Raw genomic sequence first — 15,632 nt, 5'->3', positions numbered from 1 at the left:
CACACTTAAAAGTCTTGTCAGCCTCTTGAAATAGAAAACCAAGTGGCTGCAGTGGTCCAGAGCACTTTTCCCCCTTTCCTAAAAGTCTAAAATATAGGTTTCAGGTGGGCTTGCCTCAGGCATGAGTTCTAAAATGCTTTAGCAGAGAAAGACCAACTCAGATTCCCGTACAGACTCCCCTTCTTAGATAAATTAATATGAAATAACCCTTATCAGTGTATCTCATTCATTATACAGAATTCAAGATAACTGATCAGTACTGAACATTTTACCCTAATTTATATAATGGACCATGAAATCCATTAGTTGGTCCACCAACTCTAATCATGTGAGCCAGACATTTTATACAACGCCTTCTTGTGCCAAAGTTCTCCTATCTGCACAACAAATGCTGAGGATGCCAGAAGCTTTTGGATTCATGATATTACTTACTATAAAGAACAGCATAAATGAAAAGTAAGTAAATCTAATTCACACAACAAATGCATCCCAGATAGCAGTATCTCAGTGGTTAGAAACACTGAAACTCTTTGGAGAGAGCATCAGTGCTTAAATTGCTGGTTGTTTTGGCTGCAGGCTGGAACACAATTTATTCTTACGCTAAAGACAGCAGCGCATGGATGTCATACAGGTACTGTAACATCTACTTCCAATCTGAAGAAGCTGCATACTAAACTAGATGTGACTGTTAGATAAGATCAGAAAATTATAACACAATACACATAATGCCTTTTATAAGGATCAACCCAGTGACACAAAACAAGGTACAAGCTTTTGAGTTAAGTAAAGAGCCTGTTCTGGCTTGGGCCAAAAGTTTACTTCTAGCAGGCACATAAACCACATTACAAGAAAGCATAATAAGGACACTGTCAAAGTTAAGGCTCCTGAGGCTAGAGTAGATGACAGACACAGATCTCCAAAGAGCACCTCTTTCACAGAGTTCAGGCTGATCAGCTTCATTCCTTTTTGTAAGGTTAAAATCAGTTCTTTGGAAAGGGAGAGACTGGGCAAGGGGTTGCCTCAAGAGTCAGGTAAACCCATTCATCAATTCTAGGGGGATTATCTTTGACTTTCCAAGAATCTTACAGTCTGCAACTGCAGGAGTAATACATATCCAACTGAAAAACTAAAATTGACTTTATATATTAAAAGTGCGAAACAGAACAGTTAAGCACATGAGCAAGCTTCCTGTAAGTATACTGTAATAACCCTTTGTTAAAAGAATACTCAGAACACTACTGTTCAGATTCCATAAACTGAGCATGCTTTGAAACCAGAAGTTCTAGTTCATACATGCTGACTAGAGAACAGCCACTCTGCCAATTTTACATCCTTTAAGACCCTTTCTGTGAGCTGGAGAAAGTATTATATAAACCAGACTATAGGTTTTCAAAGCCAGCATTATATGTCAGCCACCTATTCAGATGTTTTACACTGTTAATAATGCTTCTCTGCCCCTCTGTTGCTATGGCTAGTCAGTCACTCTGTGTTATATTCAGTCAACTGCAAAACCTGTCTAAAATCACACAGAACTGAAGCAAGCCAAATCCCCAGTATCAATACAGACACTTTGTAAGCAAACCGTCATGGCATGGAAACTTCAGCTGCAGAAGAATGATGAACCAACCACGACATGCCACCTAAATGCAGGAGTCTGAACTATAAGCAGTACTGGACAATTACAGATGTCTAAATCTCATATCTTCTGCAATGTCAATTACTAGGAAAAAAGTCACGCCACTGTCCAACAGGAATAGAGTTCAAAGGAAACTCTCCTATCATCATCCAAGACCAAATTCTTGAGATCAAAAACACAGTGCAAAATGTGATTTTCTTTAGTTGATACAATTATTCAGAAAATGTGTGAATCCATTTGTATAAATTGATCAATCGCCTATTAGCCCCCAAAGGACTCAAATTAAAATCTACTGCCCTTTGCAACCTGCAAGACCAATATGTGTAATAGTTCTTAGGGAAGAAGTGAAGAGTCTAAGCAAGTACTCTGTGAACTCAGGATGTGAAACTGAATGTTAATGCACTGTCCGAACCTTGTAGATGATAAAGCTATCATGTGACTCAATCCCTGTTCAACAATGACCGAGAATGAAATAGAAGGACAAAAATGTTCGTGAGGGCTAAAAGCTCGTGCCATAGCAACAGTAAATTTTGATGGAGAGCTTCACTGAGTCTTGTATATTCTCATGATTCTGAAATCCATGTAAGGATTTTAAATGGCATTACTCATGGGGGTGAAGCATCCAAATTTGGGTCCAGACACTTCTCTATTATCATTGCTGCAGTTTTTAGTTCATAGAATCGTCGGTATGACAGCTTCTTATCGCTAACACTTTGGACAAACCTTTAGTCCAATAATAAAAACATACATAAGACTCCTTCACAACATAATCAGCTTTGGTATGAATTTAAGAAGACTCAAGTGTACAGGTAAAATGTAATAGGTACATAGATCAACGCCATACAAAGACATGTGTTATGGGTAAGGAGCCAGAATTGGCTATGTCTCTGCCTTGAGTATACTCTTGCAGGGAAACTTAGGTTTCCCCATAGATAACATGTGAAACTTAATGTAACTGTACCCTGGAACATAAATGTTGACACTAAAAAGAATACTAACTTACAAGGATCTCTCACCACCACCCACTTCAGCAACTGCTACATTTTTTCTAGGTTACAATGAATACTGTTTGTAAAGATGGAACTGTTAGAATAAAAATATAAACCCCTATGCAGACAATGTCTAAAGGCTTAATTTAAGAACTGTTTCACACAAGTCCAGAGGAGGAGGTCAGAGGAGGGATTTAGCTTGAAATTTATTTCAGAAAATGTGTAGCTTCACAGTTATCTAAATCAAAGTCTAAGCCTATCGCAGACCATCTAAGTATAAGTCTTGTCAAAGCGGGTGACAGAATACACAATGTAATCTCAACTGAAGGAATTCTGACCTATTAATCTGGTCACAAATTAACTTTTCCTTTAAAATAAAGATGAACCTGCATAGCTACAGAGGCATTCTTGAAGCTGGAATCTTGGACCCAGAATATTTTAACTTTTAAATAAAAAGGCAATTTAGACGTATAAAAATGAGTTTGTACATCCCCCTCACTGTAAAGGAAAATATACAAAGTGGTTTTTAGAAGTTCAATGTAGTTAACATAAAGATATCTCATTTTAACATAAAGATATGGAACATTATGCAACTGAAGGTCCTTTGTCCTATATCATATAAATTCAGAAGTTAAGAACAACAAGTACACAGAACTCATAAGTCTGATAATGCAAATTATAATTACAAGTAACCAACAAATGTAAATATTACAAAATTTGACAATGTTTTATGTTTAAGCAATTTTTTAAAACAAGTAACGCAATAGAAAAATGTGGGGAAATTGTGGAAAAAATGTGGAATAATTATGGTGGGTGTATACCATGTGTATACCAGGCAAAGAACATAAAAGCTCATTCTGACCATCTTTACCACATGGAGTCTAGAAGAAAAGTGTCCTGTCCCTTTAACAGAGGCTTCATAGGATGTTATTGACTAGGCAATGTTACTTCCTTCCTTCCATGCCATGACCAGTTTCACCTGCCTATCTACACACACTAATCCTCATTAAAGGGAAATACCTTTTTCTCCAGCTAACTGACACTTGCCACTGCCAAACTTGCTTACTATAAACAATGTTATTTTACAACAGATGAAATATAGCAGGTAGGATTATGAGATGTTAGGGAATTCATACAACTACTTTTCCCAGACTTTCTTCACAGAATTTAGTATTTGTCTTTAGAGACTTGGAAGTCTTTTATCACAAAGCTAGCAAGAAGCTAGTTCATGCCTACCAACTGCCTAATCACAATCTTTTCCCATATGGTCATCAACACCCATATACAACTGTCTAAAACAGGGGTATCAAGCATGTGGCCTGGCAGTCAAATCAGGCCCCTGGGGGGGCTCCTCTGAGGCCCCCGAGCAAATGGCTCTTGTCTGCTTCCTTTTCCCTCTCTCTTGCTTCCTTCTACATCACAGCTTGCTTTGCCAGGCTTGCTCAACTGCACAGGAACTACAGAGCAAAACCTCTATTTTCTCTGTTGGCTAAGACTCCTCCCTTGCGGAGAAAGGGGGGAGAACATGCTTTGCCAGACTTTCTCAATCGCACAGCAATGCTACTGAGCCAAGCCTCTCTTCCTTCTATTGGCTGAGGCTCCCTCCCTCCTGGTCCCCTGGGGAAGGAAGGAAAGAGTCAGAGCTTCCTTTGCCCAGTTCCCTGGATTGTACGGATCCTTTGTATAGAAACCAACAACTGCTAAAGTTTAAGCATGTTTTAATTTTTAAAAAATCTTTAATAGTGTTTGTCTGCGTCCTTTATAAAGTGTGTATCTCTGCTACCTGGTATTACATTTTATGACACACATGGCCCAGCCCAACACGATCTCATCTATGTCAAATCTGGCCCTCATAACAAATGAGTTTGATGCCCCTAGTCTAAAAGAATTAAGGACCTGACCTAGATGGTTCAGGCTAGCTGATCTCATCAGATCTTGACTGCTAAGGAGGTTAGTATTTGGATGGAAGTACCTGGTTAGTATTTGGATGGAAGACCACCAAGGAATTCCAAGGGTAATGACAATCCTCCTCTGAATGTTTCCTGGCTTGAAAACACTGGGTAGTTGTTGTAAGTCAGATGTTACTTGAGGGCACTTTCCACCACCAAAAGAATTAATTGCAAATCTTCCATAACAAGAGAGGTCATGCCTGTTAAAAATCAGCCACTGAAAAGTACAGGACATTGCAATTTTTATTATCAGCTCCTTTTATAGGAAGTGTATGCAGCTTAAATAGTTCCTTATTCAGTTGTATTTACAATGAACAGGTGTAGAAAGAAATGCAGATTAAGCTCTTCATCCCACAGAGTGCACATGATCACAGTACAGTCTGCTTTGTACATGAATATTAGTTAAAATCTATGAAGACAAATGGGATCCAAGAGACTAAAAACTGATTTTCTGCTCCACTGGAGCTTTGGAATTGATATGCACACAGTCAGGTCAATCATAATGACTAAAGCAATGTTTTGCATAGTGTAAGACATGCCCACACAGAATAACGTGCATGAAGAAGGACTTCTGCTAAAATCATTTTTGCAACTCCGAAATTACATAAGTCCCAATCAGGAATATGATTTCCATATGTTGACTTAATATATGCTGACTAATTATATCCATATGCTGACTGGTACTTTCTAATGCTCAGCATGACAAGATAAACTTTAAAAGTTTGCTGGATTTCTCCCCACCCAAAGTGATCCTGTCTCTTTTTTGAAAGCACATATATAAGTGAACATGATAATATGCAAAAGCTGTCCAAAGACAGCAATTTATGCAGTGGCTCAAATTGTCTCCTCAAATATATGGGTTTTGTTCAGCCATATGAAATACAGAGACATCATTCAACTGCATTGTGTTTTAAGCCTGGAGCATATCTTTCAAGCCTCTTTCCATGTCCCCAGCATTCCTCTTGAACGGCCATTCCTATCATCCCCTAAATTGCCTTTTCCACTGGTTAAGAATCTTGACACTATCACATTCTACAAAGCACCTAGAATTTACTTTTACAAATGGTCCCTATTAGAAGGACACAAGGAATGGCTCTTCTTCCAAATACATGCTTTTAAAGAGTTTTTAAAATCAGATTATATTAGAATATTCCTAATTTGTTTCTAGAGTTTATAAACCCTATAGCTTCCTTTAGGCTCACCTTTTGAGGCTTGCTCTAGATGACCTATCAGAAGTCTTCCAATGCTATGATTCTAGACCTTGATTGCCTTTTTAAAGACCATCTGCATTAACAAAGACCAGGTTCTACTAAAAGGACTGCACCGAAAGCACATTGCCACCACCAGCAGCACAAAACCTACTGAAAGAAGCAAATGCCTCAGAGCCACTTCACTTGAAATCAATAGCTATGTCTTGAAAACCATATATCAGGGGTGGCTAAACCTGTTTAAGGTAAGAGCCACATAGAATAAATGTCAGGAAGAAAGGCAAATAGATGGAGGGATGGAGAAGGGTGGAAGGAAAGCAACAAATTTTAAATGTGTTCTCTGAGCCATCAACTGGCTTGGAGAATGCATATAAAGAGACAAATGCCTTCTCCAAGCCAGCCAATGGCACAGTGGAGGCTTCAAGAGCCACACAATATATGTGAAAGAGCCACATGTGGCTCCTGAGCCACAGCTTGGCCACTCATGCCATATATAATTAGTTGCATGAGTTTATTTGGGTTCTGAGAAGTATCTAGAAATCAACATTTGTATTGAGAACCAACACAATCATTTGCAAATATTTATTCATTACTGCTTTATATTCTCTTATTGTATAATTAAGCCATGGATTGGAATCATGGTTTGCAGGACAGACAGCAACCTATCCTTTGTAGTTTGAATGCAATGACAGACTATGGTTTGTTTGCCATTAACCTGGAAAATCAATTGGACATATTTCTGGGGAAAGTTGGAAGATTCCCTCACCCCCATCTGAACTGTCCCAGCTACAGTTCTCTTGTTCACACAATTTTAATGCACCGCTCATCACACCCAGTAAGCCCAACATTTATTTATGAGCAGAGAATGTTAGGTGTGTGATCCAGCCAAAGTTTTACATCCCACTGAAATCAATGAGAAAGGCAAGGGCACGCTTAAAATCACTGTGAACATAGCATAGGTCTGGCTTGCATCCTGAAGAACCACTGCTATTTTTTTTAAAAAAAAAACTAGCTGAAAGGGACTGAGCTAGATGGCTCTGGCTAGCCCAGTCTTGTCAGATGTTGGAAGCTAAGCATGGTATCTGAGGAAGAATGCCTGCATACAAAAGCTCATACCCTGAATAAATTTTTGTTGGTCTTAAAGGTGCCACTGGACTCAAAATCTGTTCTACTGCTTCAGACCAACTCAGCTGCCCACCTGGATCTATCTTAATGGTCAGCCCTGATAGCTGGATGGGAGAACACCAACAAAGTCCAGGGTTCCAGATGCTATGGCAAACCACCTCTGTTCATTTCTTGCCTTAAAAATCCTATGCGGTCACTGTACATCTAAATCAGCTGTGACTTGACAGGCCTGTCCACCACCAACAGGGCATAAATCAAAGCAAACCAAGCACTTCTACATTCCAATGGTTTCAGTGGGAAATTTAAGGAGGTGTTTTAACTCTCCCATTTCAATTAAGGAGACAATTTCCTGGATTATACCCTTAGATTTTTAATAGAAAAAAAAAAACATATGTTGCTTCCAAACCACTTTTAAAGCCCCTCTGCCACAGAATTCTCTAGATCAAGCGAAGCATGCACAAAGCTACAGAGAGCAGGTGGGAAAGTTTCCCAAGGTTTCAACCTCTAGTCTCTTTCCAAGACATATGACAAACAAGGGCATTTGGAGGGCAAAGGAAGCTGAAGGGAAAAGCTGAGGGAAACTGTTACAGCCTAACATGTAACCAGTGACTGTAGTAGCGAAGCAAGCAACACACCGACACTAGATCTCGCCTGCCAGGCATGCTTTTTCTGCCGCCTACTTCCAGTTTCTACACGGTTGCACGACCTTGTGCCGCCTGCTCTTGCCTGCTATCCGTAAGCGGAGTAGATATTCGGCGTGAAGCCTCCTCGGTGAGGGAGCACATGGCGCCCAAGGAGGGTGGTAAGAAGCGCGCTTTGCCCCCAGGAAAGGTCACCTAGACTAGCTCCGGGGAGAGGAAGTGACAGGCCCACCGGCAGGAGCCCTCCCCCATTCGCTGCGGGGATGGGCAGGCAAACAGATGGCGCTGCTAAAAATAGGTGCCTACTGGCCCGCGAGGAAGGGAGTCCCTCCCGGAGGGAAGGTTGCATGCCACCCAGGCTTCAGGAAGCAGCGGCCCGATGGGGCTACGTTCGAAGGAGCGCCTTTCATTCTCCCGCTGATGAAGGACGGTGGGCCTGGTCGGCCGCTCAAGCACCAGGCGCGGCCTTGAAACAGAACCGGTCGGGTCCAAAGGTCGCCCCTGGAGGGCAAATCTGCTTCTCCTCACCGCAATCCAGGCTCAGGGCGATCACCCCGGCCTCTGGCCGGCATCCCCTCCTTGCTGCCGCAGCCGTTTCATGACGCAGGGGACGCTAGCTGCGCTCCATGACCGCCCCCTACTGCCTGGCATCCTTGCAAGGGCCTCCGCTCCCTTCCGATGCCTGCGGCTGCAGCAGCCGCCTCACAAGGCCGCAGGCTCGTCCCTGGAAGCAGCTGCCCGCCGCGCCTTACCTCGCTCTCCCGGTTCTTGCCGTGGCTGCAGCAAGGCTTCTGATGAGTGACAGCTGGCGAGGCGGCAGGGGAGGACTGGAACGGGGCGGATCTTGCCTGCGCGGAGGGCAGCATAGCGAGAGCAAGGAAGCGCAGTCAGGCAGACGGGATCCTCCCCGGCGGTCACAGGGACGTGACTGAGCTGCCGTCGAGCGCTCGCTCGCTTGCCTCCCTCCCCGCCCGCTCCCCCCACCCAGCGGCTGCGCATAGTGAGCACCAGGGAGAGAGGCGCAGGCCAGGACGGGTTTTTCGCCGCGCAAAGGGAGCGGCTCCGCCAATCCCGAAGCGTCGTCTCTGGCGTCGCCTTTGCACCGGGGAGGGGAATAGAGGATGCTAAGCGCGCCTGGAGCTTCAGGCGGCAGTCTCCGAATGATTCACGGTTACGCATCGCACGGTTAATACCGGGATGCTGCAGTCACAGAGGGGTCGTGGCTGCCTTCTATCCAGCACGGATCCATAGTTTACTTGGAAGCCAGGCCAATGCAAATCGATTTTCTTGGCTTCCGAGTAAATAGGCCTAGCGCTGAGGTGCTAGAGAACGCCTGCGGTGCGAAGTGTATTGATTCTGGTTATCTGTGGCCTATTACACCGTTGCACAACGTCTCTTTAAAGGGGGGCTGTACTGTAACGAATGGCGAGAATGCCCATTGAGTATAATAATGAGAAACACGAAAGCCATTTGACATGATAGGGCGCCGTTGAAGTATTGCAAAAGCGCAAATGAATCGAGGAAACATCAAAAGAATAAGATTCCTGTGTATTGCATATGAGCTCTAGGCCCCTGGGTGTGGAATTAATGCTGTGGTCTGGAATGACAGCTCTGGAACTGGACAACAGTGTAAATGTAGGGCTGCTTCCACATTTGCTCTTCCTTGGTATTCTTTCAGCAGCACAGTTTCCAGAAGCATCCATCGAATGTTATCTTATCATTATTAGAGAGCGATAGAGAGATATCTATAGAATTGCTAGATCACTACAGCATTATAACTATTGATTTTAATGTTCTACCAGTACCTGTTCATTTTTCAAAGTAGGTCTGTAGCCCTTTTCCTTGTGGAGTACTGAAGGGCAACACTCAGGATGCTCAGACTAGTAGTTAGCTTTTTTAGCCTTTAACAGCCTTGATGTCAGCACCAAGAACCCAGGCATCTTTTATATATTATATATAATTACCCTTTCACGGTGGCAAATACCAACTCCCTCATTGGTTGGATGCAGGGTATCAACTATTAGCTAATGAAGCATCTGTCACCTCCCATCTGTCACCTCTGGCCTCCCATTGCCTGACTCCCCTGCCCTGCCCACTGCAGGCCCAGGAATATTGAACAAACTGCCAAAACAGTCTAATCTCAGAGAGAGGCATCTCTGATGCTTTTCTCTGTCAACTTGCCTCAGAAAGGCCTGCCGTTCTACTGCGGCCTCACAAAAGGCATCGCAGTCGCCCCCAGCAACAGACTTCTGCAGCCCCATCAACAGCCCACACAGCCTCCCAGCACATGCAGCTTCTGAAGGTCACTGAAATAGCTAGGGAGCCTGGCATCTGATTCCATGCCGTTTGTACAGGGAAGTAGGGATAAATTAAGCATAAATCTTGATGGGGTGAGTAGAGCAAGTAGTGGCAATGAGCCCCTGGACTACAGCAGAGAGATGACTGTGTCAGGCAGCCAATCAGTGTGAGCAGCCTATCTTATGTGGTTGTATCAGTGTCTCAACTGTGTCTAGGCACATGAGACCTAAAACAGTGACTTTGAAAATACTGTACTTGTGTCTGTATATTGCACTATGCCATTCCCTGTTGTAGAGCTTGCTTGTTGTAGACTGCTGCACCATCCCACTCACTTCAGAGGTTTTCAGAGCACTTCCAAATGCCTTGGAGCCAAGCAAACACCACTCCCCCCACCCAACCCCTTCCAGATCCGAAGAGGGCTGCGCGGGGTGCACAGCACAATCTGTTTTCTCAGCTCTGAGGCATTCAGAGCTGCTCAGAATGCCTCAGAGCCAAGAAAATATGCCATGCTCCCCTGCCCAGCCCCTTCCAGGTTCTCTGCACCATTTGGAGGCGTCTTTCCCTTGCAAAGGAAGGCAACTTCCAAGCAGTGCAGAGGCACCCCATCACTCCTGTCATCTTCCCAGATCTGTAGGGACGGTGGCTCAGTGGCAGAGCATCTGCTTGGGAAGCAGAAGATCCCAGGTTCAATCCCTGGCATCTCCAAAAAAGGGTCCAGGCAAATAGGTGTGAAAAACCTCAGCTTGAGACCCTGGAGAGCCGCTGCCAGTCTGAGAAGACAATACTGACTTTGATGGACCAAAGGTCTGATTCAGTATAAGGCAGCTTCATATGTTCATATATATGTTCATATGTAGACCCGGGCAGCCAAAAGAGGCAGGGAAAAGTAGCAGCCAGGGCAGCACGTATGCACCACTCACCGCTATCTTGTCTGGGACAGCAGAACCCCTAGTGCTGGCCCTGGCTCACCAAATGCACATTGCTGCTGATCTGTTCATTGGCTGGCCAAAAGTGGACTTTGCCTTTGTGTCAGCATCTCCATCATAGCACCAGTTTGACACATGAATGCCTTTCCCTATTTAGCAACTGGGGAGTTGGCAGAACTGGTGGGTGTGTGGGTGGGTGTGAAGGTGCAGATGCATATTCCTTGTTGCTACTCCTTACCTGGTGGAGGATGGTACTCTTTAAGTCCTCCTGACCCAAAGACCCAAGCCCTTGTACACAGCAGCTTTCCATTTAGGGTTCAATACATTCTTTAGAGAATGCTGTATTTGCAGAGGAAAAAATAATGGCTGATTCCAGATCCTAGGAATTCAAAATATAAAAACTCACAGAGGAGGTGGAAGAAAATGGTAAGAATAACAAGAATTTTTTTTTTTCATATGGTTAGCTATGCTAGTCTATAGTAGTAGAACAAAATTTGATTCCAGTAGCACCTTAAAGGCCAAGAAAATTTCCCAGGGTATAAGCTTTCACAGGAGGGAAGACAGTGTGGGACCCCAAGCAGGGTTAGTACTTGAATGGGGAACCACTAAGGAAGACTCTTCAGAAGAAGCAAATGGCAAACCACCTCTGCTTCTCACTTGCCTTGAAAGCTCCTTGTTAGGGTTGCCATAAGTATGTCATGACTTGATCATTACATGAGTACATATAAACTTTTATGGGTCAAACCTCCCTTCATCAGAGGAAATTGATGTGTTCAGTTATAGACCAACCTAGATGTAACACCAAGAAGTGTGTACTGAAAAGTAGCCTTGGAGATTGTAATTAAGACCAGGAAACAGGCAGGAGGAGGGACTGCTTAACCCAGGGGTGTCAAACGTGCAGCCTGTGGGCTGGATCAGCCCCCCAGAGGGCTCCTCTCAGGCCTGCAAGTCTGCTTCTCTCTTGCTTCCTTCTGCATCACAGCTTGTTTTGCCAGGATTTCTCAATTGCACTGAAGCTATGCAGTCTCTATTTTCTCCATTGGCTGAGGGTCATCTCTTGGGGAGGAAAGGGAGGGAGAGGGAGAGCTTGCTTTGATACTGACCACAATATTGCAAGAGTGCTAATACTTTAAGCATGCTTTATTTTAGGGTTTTTTTAAAAAAAAATTGTGTTTGTCTGTGTCCTTTATAAAGTTTATATGTCTGCTACCTGGCGTTGCATTTTATGACACGCATGGCCTGGCCCAACAAGGTCTCATTTATATCAGAGATCTGGCCCTCATAACAAATGAGTTCAACACCCCTAGCTTAACCCTTTCACTTCCTGATATTGGTCCATTTGGAAACTACATACTATTGAGAATAGATTCAGCAGATACTCATCAGAACCAGCAATTCAGCATGAGAGAGTCAGTTTGGTGTAGTGGTGAAGTGTGCGGACTCTTATCTGGGAGAACCGGGTTTGATTCCCCACTCCTCCACTTGCGCCTGCTGGAATGGCCTTGGGTCCGCCATAGTTCTGGCAGAGGTTGTCCTTGAAAGGGCAGCTGCTATGAGAGCCCTCTCCAGCCCCACCCACCTCACAGGGTGTCTGTTGTGGGGGAGGAAGGTAAAGGAGATTGTGAGCCGCTCTGAGACTCTTCGGAGTGGAACTACATCTACAAGTTTTTATGATTGGAGGAGAGAAGCTGTCTACATTGCAGGAGTGGTTTTATAGAGTGTGGGATGTGACTATATCAATGCAGTTGGCATACTATTTATGGCAGTGGGAAAATCCGCAGTGACAGTTGTTCTTTACAGTGTTTACAGAGCTTGTGCACTATTTCCTCATTTGTAGATATATTTAGGTTTTTTTAAAAAAACTGACAACTTTGCATAACATCTAGTTTGGTTTTCAATTATATACTCTTAGGATTAATCTTTGTAGCGAAGTATGCCAAAGCCTTCATAGAAGAGGTGAGTTTTGAGCAGAGATTTGAAGGGAAAGGGGCAAGGGCTCCTGTGATTTTTTTGGATGCTAGCCACAGCCTTAAAAGGTGGTAGAGAAGAAAGGGCAGAGTTGTTTAAAGGAGCAAAAGACTTTTGGATGGCTGGGATGGTGGATCAGCAGGAGCAAAAATCACAGACAATAATATAACAGGATATGAGGACAGAGTGATCAAGGGGAGACAGGCCATGGAGGACTGTGCAGACATGGGGGAGTTTGGGTTGGATTATAGAAGCAGACTGGAAGCCAAAGAAGGGCATCACATAGTGTGAATCACAAGGGGATTATTTTGGCAGCAGAGTGCTGGATAGAGATGAGTGGGTTGAAACGCAACAACAAATGCCTAGAGATAATCAGTGCAGGAAATGAACAGAACGTGAATAGGAGTTTTTTTGTCATGGGGGCAAGGGTGAAGAATCATACTTTCACAGCATTGTACAGAGAAAAGTGACATTACTTGTCCATGGATGGACTGAATTTGAGGGTCAGAGGCAGATAAAGAGGGTGGACAATTATATCAGTGGATGCAGAGAGAACACATGAGAAAGAAGGGTTGTGAGAAGTTCAGGCCTGGATTTGATGGATTTTAAGACAAGGATGCAATAGCTAAAGGAAAAGGTGTCAGGCACTTGGAGAAGTAGGATTTTGCAGACAAGGAGATGTTTGGGGATAGAAAGTTAAAGCTGGATGTCACTGATGTATAGGTGGTACTGAAAGCCATGAGATCATGCAGAGACAATGTACAGCAGTAACCTGTAGATCAGAGGAGAGAGAGAAAGAATGCGGAAAAGCACTTCTCAAACAGTAAATCAAGACCCTTTTGCAGGAGGCTTGCAAGACCAGGAGGGAGAAAGAGGAAAAGAGAACACTGGGAGGAGGATCTTGAATGGTTTGATGGCAGATTTGGATTTGCCGCTGCATAATGTGCAAAATGGTCATGAATTATGGCTTAGTTGTTCAGTAATGGTATAAGCCTACAAATATTAATCATGAAAAATGAAACATAAACTTGCTCACTATTAATTGATTTCCTTTGTTTTATGTTGGGCAGGGGAAAAGGAGTATGGAGTTATTTTTCAAGTGGATCCTCGAAAGTACACTAAGTAAAGAAGTGAAAAGACTTGTGCATGTTAAGTGCCGTCAAGTTGCTTCTGACCTACAGCAACCCTATGAATGAATGCTCTCCAAAACATCCTATCATTAACAGCCTTGCTCAGGTCTTAAAGGCTGAGGGCCATGGCTTCCTTGATTGAGTCAATCCCTCTCATGGTGGGGCTTCTTCTTTTCCTGCTGCTCCAATATTTCGTAGCATTATTGTCTTTTCCCATGAGCCTGGTCGTCTCATGATGTGATCAAAGTATGGTGGCCTCAGTTTAGTTGTTTTAGTTTCTAGAGGTGATGGACCTGGGAAAGCAAAGATCACCAACAAAAAGGGACTACAACCAAGAAATCAGGAGATTGAGACTGGGATGGGCGGCTATGAAAGTGCTAGAAAAGATTACTATGTATGGGTGTAAAAGTTGGACAATGATGAAAGCTGACAGGATGAAAGTTGAAGAAAGTTTTACAAATTCTATGGACCAGGCCTTGAATTCAACAGGAACACAGCTCCTGAACCATTCTGATGCCCCCCTCCTCCTCCCCACCTTGTCCATTGAATAGTAGGTGCAGCTGCATAACAATCCCTGGATGAGTGCCACTACCTATATTTCTACAAAATGACCCCTGCTATGGACCACCCAAAAGACAAATAAGTGAGTTCTAGATCAAATCAAGTCTGAATTCTGCCTAGAAGCCAATGTGACTAAACCAAGGCTACTGTATTTTGGTCACATCAGAAGAAGACACCAGAAAAGATAATGGCAGGAAAAGAGGAACGCTCAGCATGGCCTTCACTTTGTGAGACCTGAGAAGGCTATTAATGACATGGCATTTTAGATGTCATTAATTCATAGGGTCAGGGTTTTTTTTGTGTACGTGTGTGTTTAGCAGGAATGCACAGGGACACATTTCTGGCTGGCTTGGCATCGGGAGTGTGGCGTAATATGCAAATGAGTTCCTGCTGGGCTTTTTCTACAAACGAAGTCTTGCATAGAATTGCCACAAGTTTACACAACTGTAAACCCCCAATGCTAACTTTCAAAGCAGGTTTTCTTCTACTGAAACACAGAATTGTCTAAATCACAGTATTGGAGATGTGCATTTCCCGGTCATCTCTCAAAATATGTGCCACATGCCTGGTACAGTATTATTGAAGATGTTTTGTGTGAGCAAAACGATAAGTACAAACCAGTTTGGAAATTGATTTTGTTATTATAGGTATCTGCCAGGTGGTGGCAGCAAATCTCTTGGTATTTTAATTGCTTTTTTCCCCTATAAAGGTGTAGCAGACTTATGACAATTCTGTAGCGTTTTCAAGGCAAGAGATGTTCAGAGGTGGTTTGCCATTGTCTGCCCCTGTGTCGCAACCCTGGTTTTCCTTGGTGGTTGCTCATCCAAACACTAACCAGGGCCGACCCTGCTTTGTAAGATTGAGCTAGCCTGGGCAAGATTGGGCTAGCCTGGGCTATCCAGGTGAGGGCTGTAACGGCATAACTTTGTCTGCTGAAATAAACAAAATATGCCCTAGCACAGAGTCCAATGGCACCTTTAATTTTGTTCTATTGCTTCAGACCAACATGGCTACCCACCTGGATCTAAAATATGCCATGAATTGTTCTGGTAAATTGATATCTGCATGCAAAACAGCACATAACAGGGATGCAATTAGGTAGGGTCCTTCTTCTCTGCAAGGAGTTTCATTACATAACAAAATGTACTGTGTGCAGTGCTGTGGAAACTGTGTGCCTGGGCATTGTTCCCCCTGACCTGTC

General features: G+C 43.6%; 1 protein-coding gene across 1 annotated transcript in view; it reads right to left on the bottom strand.

Moving 5' to 3' along the window:
* Positions 1 to 8,562, bottom strand: part of VDAC1 (voltage dependent anion channel 1) — a 28,454-nt gene extending 19,892 nt beyond the window's left edge. The window contains exon 1 of the mRNA XM_060240473.1: positions 8,301 to 8,562. Within this exon, the coding sequence (XP_060096456.1) occupies positions 8,301 to 8,414 (114 nt within the window). The 5' untranslated portion in view covers positions 8,415 to 8,562. The remainder of the gene's footprint in view (positions 1 to 8,300) is intronic.
* Between the last annotated feature and the right edge of the window lie 7,070 nt (positions 8,563 to 15,632).

The sequence above is a fragment of the Heteronotia binoei genome, chromosome 5 (genome assembly GCF_032191835.1).
Source record: "Heteronotia binoei isolate CCM8104 ecotype False Entrance Well chromosome 5, APGP_CSIRO_Hbin_v1, whole genome shotgun sequence".
NCBI classification, from domain to species: domain Eukaryota; kingdom Metazoa; phylum Chordata; class Lepidosauria; order Squamata; family Gekkonidae; genus Heteronotia; species Heteronotia binoei.
Note: the sequence above shows the minus strand (reverse complement) of the source record. Positions and strands in the feature narration are given on the sequence as shown.